The sequence below is a fragment of the Vollenhovia emeryi genome, unplaced genomic scaffold (genome assembly GCF_000949405.1).
Source record: "Vollenhovia emeryi isolate VEMERY1.0 unplaced genomic scaffold, V.emery_V1.0 DF939253.1, whole genome shotgun sequence".
Lineage (NCBI taxonomy): Eukaryota > Metazoa > Arthropoda > Insecta > Hymenoptera > Formicidae > Vollenhovia > Vollenhovia emeryi.
In genome coordinates this window covers 37244-45861 of record NW_011967113.1, presented here as the reverse complement: position 1 = coordinate 45861, position 8618 = coordinate 37244, and the positions used below count along the sequence as shown (strand labels likewise).

At 41.8% G+C, this 8618-nt stretch overlaps 2 protein-coding genes across 2 annotated transcripts; one reads left to right on the top strand and one right to left on the bottom strand.

Moving 5' to 3' along the window:
• The first annotated feature begins 692 nt into the window (after positions 1–692).
• On the top strand, positions 693–3519 carry LOC105559811. The gene is made up of 3 exons (XM_012008407.1): positions 693–1105; positions 1344–1667; positions 1755–3519. The coding sequence occupies exons 1-3, from the start codon at positions 999–1001 to the stop codon at positions 3139–3141; spliced, it is 1818 nt and encodes a 605-aa protein (XP_011863797.1). The 5' UTR covers positions 693–998; the 3' UTR covers positions 3142–3519.
• A 5-nt stretch (positions 3520–3524) lies between these two features.
• Positions 3525–7502, bottom strand: LOC105559810 (ribosome biogenesis protein BOP1 homolog). Its single transcript, XM_012008405.1, has 8 exons — positions 7277–7502; positions 6303–7130; positions 5543–6218; positions 5219–5428; positions 4857–5134; positions 4684–4783; positions 3858–4053; positions 3525–3778 (listed from the first exon to the last, which is right to left on the bottom strand). Exons 1-8 carry the CDS (start codon positions 7376–7378, stop codon positions 3625–3627), a joined length of 2544 nt encoding a protein of 847 aa, XP_011863795.1. The 5' UTR covers positions 7379–7502; the 3' UTR covers positions 3525–3624.
• Between the last annotated feature and the right edge of the window lie 1116 nt (positions 7503–8618).

Sequence of the window (8618 nt, the reverse complement as noted above, 5' to 3'; positions counted from 1 at the left end):
TTATGATAATAGCGAAATGTAAGATAGAAATCATTCAGAAATATTTCTGAAGCATTTAAAAAATATTTCCGACGCATTTAAAAAATATTTCCGACGCATTTCAGAAATATTTCCGAAGCATTTAAGAGATATTTCTGAAGCATTCAGAAATATTTCAGAAACATTTATGATATCTCAGCTTCGCGGACATTTCATGTATCTGAAACATGTCTGAAATATGCCTGAAATATTTTTTTGAAAGGTTTCATATTTCATTGACAGCTTTTTGAGAGCTTTCTGAAATATTTCGATGCTGTGTGGGGAATGACTCAAACCTTTCTAATTGCATTACAAACGTCTACATACGAAATACAAACGATTGCATATATAGGAGTTATTTAAAAATACGTTTAGGCTGAAATCACTCTGATTGCCTGTTTCTATAAGGCTGAAATCACATGATGCGGAATAGGAGTACAAAATAGAGAATGCGTTATAGAAACAGGCAATCAGAGCTTTGCCGTATCAACGAGTGACGGAAATGTCTGGCTCTGATTGGTTGCTTTTATGACGCACGTTCTATTCCGTACTCCTATTCCGCATCATGTGATTTCAGCCTTAGTCGGCGTCAAGCTTAGAACATATATGTTCTAAGGCGTCAAGTATGAACGAATTGTGTCTTCCTGTGTACGTTTGTGTTAAAAAGTGTAAAATAATTGGAAAGCATCCATTGAATAAGATTTCTAGGAAAAAATTTGATTGGCCGACGCACGACACAGTTTCCTAACATTGCTGCGCATCTAAATAAGCGTTAACCACAGCGTTCGAAGTCGATAGTGGGGAAACAACGGTGCTGCGCTCCGCCTCGACGCCCGGAAGTCGTGAACTGATCCGACTTCCGGCGTCTCTGAAATTCCGTGCGTGCACGGAATGTCACGGAGTTTAGAGTTTCTCGGATAGGTCCTCTACAGGGGGTTATCCACGTCTGCTAGCACCTGTTGTACGATAGTTCCGTGTAAATGCGAGCGACAACGAACATGGACCTGACTTGCCAGAATTCTAGCATAAGTGCTGATTATTTGCTCGGTCAATTGAACACAGCCAGACAAGAGATTAATAATCTGAGGTATACTCTCTCATAAAAATTCTCATCTTAATGTACTAAGTGACATTAATATTTGCCTTTTCTACCGATATACGAGTACATTGATACAATTGCGTATTTTGCCTTTAGTGTAAAATATTTTTGCTGACTATGCGATAATTTGATAAAGAGATCTCAAATTTAATGGCAAACTCCCTCATTTGTATCTGCTGATAAAACTGCAGAATGGCCTAATATTTGTTCGACTTGGTATTTGCAGACAACAAGTGAAAAGCCTGAAGTACATACTCGATAAAGATGTTGACAATATCAAGCGCCTGTTGGAAATGCAAAGGCGCGGGGAAGCTCTTCCGCAGTCCAAGCTAATATCTTCGGAAGAAGCGAAGCCTGGCACGAGTAAAGATCAAGATATTCTAAGATTGAAACCCATCGGCGTCATCTCCACTTGGTTTCCCAATAAGAGAGCAACGCCGAGGCAGCCCGGCGTATGCGGAAAAGTGCCGGGAAAGCTGACACTTTACAATTCTGTGTTTACAAATCCGGATCACGCCTTGCAGGGCTTGCAGGACTTTTCTCATATGTGGTAAAGCGACCACAATTCTTTTACAGTATCAACTTTAATATCGGATGAAACGGTAGATAATCTTTGCTTCTTCTTCCTCCCAAACAGGATTCTATTTCACTTTCATAGAAATGACTCGACGCACACTCGTGCGAAGGTAGCGCCGCCGAGATTGAATGGAGTCAGAACGGGCGTGTTCTCGACGCGTTCTCCGCATCGACCGTGCCCCATTGGCCTCAGCCTGGTGAAGATACTGAAAATCGAAAACTACACCATTTACTTCGAGGGTGTCGACATGGTTAATCAGACCCCCGTTCTAGATATAAAACCGTATATACCGCAGTACGACAGTCCGTTGCATATCGAGAAACTGGGCAGCAGACTGAGAGAGAACAACGTGAATGCTTCGGGCACGTTCCACAACATGGAAGAAACATTCAGCCTGAGCGAGGGCCCATCGGTTGCCTCTTTCAACAATGACACGGACATGAACAATGACGAACAGACCGAGCTCGATGTTTCCAGAGACGAGGAAATAGCTTTGAGACTCCAAGTGGAAGAATTCCAAGCTTATCCGAATCTCAATGGTTACGATATCGCGAGACAGCAATCTTTCCAGTTAGCAGAAGCTCACGCCAATACTTCGTTACAGAATGACATTAACGCGGACGTGCATAGAGGGGCGTATTTTACGCGAAATAGAACACCCGACGCGAGGTCCAGCTTGGATTCGTCTGTCGAGCATAGCGCGACATTGATAGCCGAGTCGCAGACAGACTCTATTAGAGATTTAAATAGTAGATTACACAGAATAGACATAAATCATTCTGATAACGTGGATTCAACGCGTATGGGGAGCGACAACGAAATTAATTACACCGAAAATCAGACCTTGCGCAATTCTAGATTATTAGACGGCGCGGATGGACCGAGCACAGTGTGCGGTACCGACGTAGACCTGGTCAATCGTCACGTGTTGCACGCCAGAGTCGACAATTCCCCCGTAAGAATGGGAATACGCGAGGCGCCCGATGGAGAGGAAGGCCTCGAGTCTCAAACCCTGACGCCCTCGCGCACTCTGCCAGACATTCACGCCGCGACAGCTGTGTCGTCCGGGTCGATAAGCGCGGCGACGGAGAGTAATTTTGCCGAGATACGGGTACCAGACTGGATCGCGCAGCCCCGCACGGCAACGCTGTCCGTCATCTTCAACGAGCGCGCCTTGATGCAATTAAGTGAGATCTTGGACGACAAAGTTGACGAGCAAAAGCAAGCTATAGAAAGTGTACTGAGGGAAGACCCTAGGTCAGTGTACTTGAGACAGAGATGGGGAGGCAATCAGTTCTATACCTTTTTGATACACGACCTGCACATCACATGCCGATTCGACGACGGCCGAGGTGTCGTCACTGTATTCCAAGTCCGGCACGCGGGTCGCACCTGCGATTGTGGCGAGCCTGAATGGCAATGCTTGGGACACTCTCCTTTATCTTAGTCTAATAAATTGGAAAAGAAACAAAGAGAGTATAAATATATTAGAAAGGAGACGGGCGAGAGAGATAAAATTCCATCGTTGTATGTACGTCGTGATTTAGTATAAAAACTAGCGCAATTGTTATTTATTTACTTTTATGTATTTTTAAGTAGAGCACATTTTACTCTTGTGAAATAATTTGACCTTTTCGTAAGAGCTATCCAGAGCTGAGGGCATTTATTACAAGATGAAAGTAACTTTATGAAACGTCTCGTATTTTAAGTGTAACTTTTATGCAAGCGTACGAGTTCCTATATTTTGTTATTACGTGCAATTACAATTTATATCATTTATATTACAAAGGATTTACACGAAGTAAAGACAGCATAAAAAAAAGAATAGACAACGTGTATTTTATGTATTTTACACAAGATTGGGGGTAAAGTACAATACAACATTTTCTTTCTCTACCTATAGATACCCCGAACATGTGTGTGTATTTATTTACGTGTACATTCGTATAGTAAAGTCAGCACCGGCGGAAAATACCCACGGCTCAATAGGATGAAACATGACGTCCAAAATGCCAAAGTCGTTATATGATTCGTGATTACACAATCTTTTCAATGGCACGATTAACGGATTTTGTAAAAGGTCGCTGTAAAAAAAAGTACAAGCGTCACGTGTTACGTGTATAAAAATTATATATATGTGCGATAAGTGCAGAGATAACTTACTTGTATACCATTCCGTGAGACACAATTAGTGCCCTGTCGTCGGCTCCAGAGGCAAACAGAGGGTAGCGTTTGTGAAACGCTACAGCGCGCACGCCAGTTCCATGTAATCGCAATGTTTGATAAGGTTCTTTACTAAAGTCTAAATCGAACCAGAGCATCTTGCGGTCGTATGTTCCTACTAAGACGTTATCACCCCCTAAAAAAAAACATCAGCACAACGACGATTACGGCATGAACGTAATTTATAATGAAATCTATATTATATTATCCAGGTACCCATACAGCACAGATGGTTGCAGTTACATTGCAGAAACGTTGCAATCTTGCAGAGACATTGTAGGGATATAAAATTGCAAACTTTCGATAGCAATGTTGCAGCAATGTTTGAAAAATAATAAAAATACTATATTTTCTATTTTAAAAATTTTTCTAACTACGAGAATTTTATAATGTTATTTTCGTCGATACCAATAATGCGCGAATTATTAAGTACTTGATCAGTGCGCTGTTGCTCGCAATCTCCATCTATTGCGAAGCGACAATCTCCTTAGGTTGCTTTGCAATAGCTTGCTGTGTATTGAAAAAGGCCCGGATGCATATGTAATTAGTAAATTCTCTGCTTATGTACAACGACAAATTATTCCAAAAATATTGCGCTGCAACATTGCTATAATGTTGCACTGCAATCTCTCTGAGGGCGGACATTTCAACGTTGCCGCAATCCTCCAGAAACGTTGCAGCAATGTTGCGCAACGTTGCTGCAATATTGCAATCTTGCAATGTAACATTTCTGCAATCTTTCTGTGCTGTGTGGGTATTAGCTTACCCGGATGAATGTCCATCGTTGATATCCATTGCGAATTGGATAATAATTTTTTAATCATCACCTGTTGCACAAGGTCGTATATTCTCACGTTCCTTTGTGTCTGAAAGTGATAAGATAATCCACATAGAATTGAAATATCAATACCATTGTGTATCTCGAGCGTCAATACTTACCGCAACAAATAAATATGGTCTAATCGGATGGAATAGCACGCATTGTATTAATCCTTTTGACTTGTTAAAGGGTAACTGGGATCTTCGTTTCGACAGTTGATTTATCAAGACCGATCTGTTCTGGCCATCTGGCATGACAGTAGCGAAATAATCTCCTTTCCCGTGCCACGTTACTTGCTTTACAGTTTTAAAATGATTTAGAATTATCCTAATTCCATTGCTCCAGTGCTCACCTTCCGCTTGCTCCCACTGTACCGCACTCTGCACCCTGTCGCTTACTAACAGAAGTACGTCAGTCATATTTGAAAATGATTTTCGTAATGGATCGTAAACGATTAACGCAACAGTTTAATTAATGGTACCTATTATTTCGCTCTGTGGTATTATCTCGAGAAGCTGATCGGTTTTGCTGGCAATATGATTATCCCCGATTCCGGGATTGATTAAAAGCACTTTTTTGTCAGCTGCAACGGCTATCAGCGACATGGCTTGATTTGGACGCCAGGCGACACATCGTATCACGCCACCGCAGGGCACAGTTTTCAAGCATCTGCCTGTACTCACTTCCCATACTGTTGAAGTAATACAATTTGCAATTATACAATTTATTCCACATACAAAATAAATCTTATAATCGCGTAATACATAACTTGACAACTAATATGCAAGTACGTATGGTAACTCACTCTTCAACAACATGTCGTCTCCGCCGGACGCGATGAACTGTCCCTCGGGTTCTGCGGTAATACTTCTGACCATATCAGTGTGCCCTTTGAATACCATAAACATGGTTGTCGGGAATGGTTGCAGGTCCTTTGGACTGGGCAATTGCGGGACCAGGGCCTCAGGCTCTATTGTCAATCTCATCTTCAACGATCTGGAGCACAGGTACAGATCCAAGCACCTCTGGAATCTCTCTTTGACATATCTCGGATATGCAGGTACTTCTCGAAGAGAGCCGTATTTCTGCGGTACAAAATGTAATTTCCTCTTCCACGGGGTCCCCTTCAGCTTATTCCACTCTTTAAGTTCTTTATTGTCGAACAAGTATTCCGGTGGAGGGTTGTAGCTCTCCGCGTGGCCAGGTAAATGTCTCTTCGGCGCTGGAATATGCTTGTGGATCCTGCGCATCTCCTCTGCCTGATCATCGGACTGCCACAGCATGTAAAACTGCGGCCCTTCGTGCTTTTCCCTCTCCTTCTGCATTTCCGCGGTGGACTTGACCCAACCCATCTTGAGGGCGTGTACCAGCTTCGATACCTTCCTAGCCTCGTTCTTGGACGGTAAGAAAGAACGTTTGTGCTCCGGAAACTTACGAAGCGGAGTCTTCATCACCTCGGAGGTAAACCAATCCACCCACGGCTACGATTTACAATACATAAGAATGGTCCAAATATTAAGATACTAAATTAAACAAACTAAATTATCATCAGAAATGCAACTCACCGCGTATTCGTCGAATTGAGCGTCGGGAACTTTCTGCTTTTGAATTCTCACAATCAGGTCTATGTCTGTCTCGTTCAGTACAACATCCCGACCGGTTTGCGGATCTTTTATAGTCCTCCAAAAGTCGGGATCCTCCATTCTTTTCAGAAAGTTATCCAATTCGTCGCCCTTTTCCGGTTTAGGAATCTTCTTGCCTTCCCAATCGTACCCAACATGATCGTATTCGTCGTACCACTTTATCGGTACATTCCCAACTGTGTTGCGAATGTCCTCCTCGTCAGAACTGTCGTACACGTACTCGTCCTCGTCGTTCGTATTGTTAGATATACTCTTAGTGTCTCGTTCGTTACGTGCGTCGTTTTTATTTGCCTCGTCAAAACCTCTGCGATTCTTATCGTGTTCTAATCTGCTAGCCACTGGTTTAATTTCTCTCGATGTTGACGTCTTGCCCTTGAGCCTCAGAGATTCCTTGCTTTTACTCTTACTCTTTAACTTGTCATCTTTCCAACTAGTCGGCGGATCTTGTTCAACTTCTTCACGACTGCTCTCCGACCCAGTGCCCTCCGAGTCGTCATCTTCATTCGAGTCGTCGCCATCCTCATTCGAGTCGTCGCCGTCCTCATCTGAATCGTTACCTTCACTCGAGTCATTTTTATCCTCATCTGAGGTATAGTTATCTTCGTCTGAATCGAATATAACTTGGTCTTTTTCTACCTCTTCGTCCAAACTAGCTATAACAGCGTCCTCTTCCACTTCTTCATCCGTAGCGTCTTCGTCGTCTTCGTCAACATTGATTTGAGTCGTTATCAAATCTTCCGTGTCAGAGCTCTAAGTTGCCAAGAAAACATAACTTTAATACGTTTCGTTGTACTTACGATATGTTGTGTTAACGAATACATCTGTATTTTTTTAATTATATGTAAAACAATAAACAAGAGCACGTGTGGAAACACGTAGCAACAGCAAGTAAATACCTCCGCGTTATCTGGAACGCATACATCCTTCTTAGTCTCGCCTTTATTTCCGCCTTTTTTCGGATTAACATATTTCCTCTTCAAGACTTTCTTCTGCCCCATTTCTCTTTAACGTTAAAGGAAATTTGCAGTTACAGAAAGTTAAGAGTCGCTCACATGTGCTCGTTAAGATCCACGGCGCCACGAAGGATGCTCCATTCAGTGCAGTGGTGGGAGTCGACTGGTCGGGTTTTTGGCGCATGCGTAGAGCAGCCGCTAAGCAGTAACGTATATTAGTATACGTTATTTTGTGTATGTAAATTTTGTGTTACAATACACAAAAATTTTCAATAATTGAAACACCATTGCAACAGCATATTCCTGAGACTAAATCAAGTAAAAAAGTCCTGTACTACTTTTCCCTCCGACAAACAGTTATCGCCGCGAGAGATTATAAGCTAAACATGTAAAAAGTTATAAATTTTCTCTTGAATATCTCAAAAAGTATTAGGCAAATAAAAAAATGTTTCAGACAAAAGTTGTTCATATTAATTAGTAGAATAAGATAGTATAATAAACAATAGGGAGTTTCATTTTAAAAAATGACGGCGATCTCTATATAACCATAACAAATTTATTTTTTCGAAAATTTATTTTACCATTATATAGCCCTTTTAAAGCCGTACAACTTTTGTCTGAAACATTTTTCCGTATCTCTCATATTTGTCGAGATATTTCACCGGTCCGGTACTTTTTCCTCACGCTGTATGTGCGTCATTAGGTTTATATATCTTTACAAATATGTAACTTTTATTTCCTTAAATTCAAAACTTTTTATACGAGTTTTATGTAGAGGCGATCAACGGTACGTACTACACCTTTTTTTTCTCGTATTAGGTACTTTACTGTTACTGTTTTCACCGCACATGCGTGAAAAACGCGGCCCCCGTCTTCCATCAATAGCTGCGTTCGGCATTTTGCATCCGAGGCGTCGTAGTGCTCTTCCTCCTTCTCTATCTCATTCTCCTTTCTCGTTCACTCGAATGCAACTGAATGCAACAGAGCACTCCGACGACTCGCGGATTTGCAATGCCGAAAACTGCTAATGGCTCCATCTTCTCGGTTATTTCTTGTTCTATGGTTATATCAAGCTGATTGACCACGATTCTAGGGAATTTGATCACTAAAGTATCATGATATTCTACCCAGGATGTGTTCGAAAATGGATTTAGTTACTGCCAGTGAAAACAGTATAGTTGGTAGCAATGAAAATTACTGGTGCTGCGTTTTTCGCACGCCAGTAAAGTCAGTAAGGCTGGGTCTACATTGGATGTCGTAAGTCGAATAATGAACTGTGATTGGT

Coding starts and splice junctions, on each gene's coding strand:
- LOC105559811 (XM_012008407.1), top strand. CDS start 999: ATGCGAGCGACAACGAACATGGACCTGACTTGCCAGAATTCTAGCATA. Junction 1,106..1,343: donor CAAGAGATTAATAATCTGAG/GTATACTCTCTC, acceptor TGGTATTTGCAG/ACAACAAGTGAAAAGCCTGA. Junction 1,668..1,754: donor CAGGACTTTTCTCATATGTG/GTAAAGCGACCA, acceptor CCTCCCAAACAG/GATTCTATTTCACTTTCATA.
- LOC105559810 (XM_012008405.1), bottom strand. CDS start 7,378: ATGGGGCAGAAGAAAGTCTTGAAGAGGAAATATGTTAATCCGAAAAAA. Junction 7,131..7,276: donor GCGTTCCAGATAACGCGGAG/GTATTTACTTGC, acceptor TTGGCAACTTAG/AGCTCTGACACGGAAGATTT. Junction 4,784..4,856: donor GACCATATTTATTTGTTGCG/GTAAGTATTGAC, acceptor TATCACTTTCAG/ACACAAAGGAACGTGAGAAT.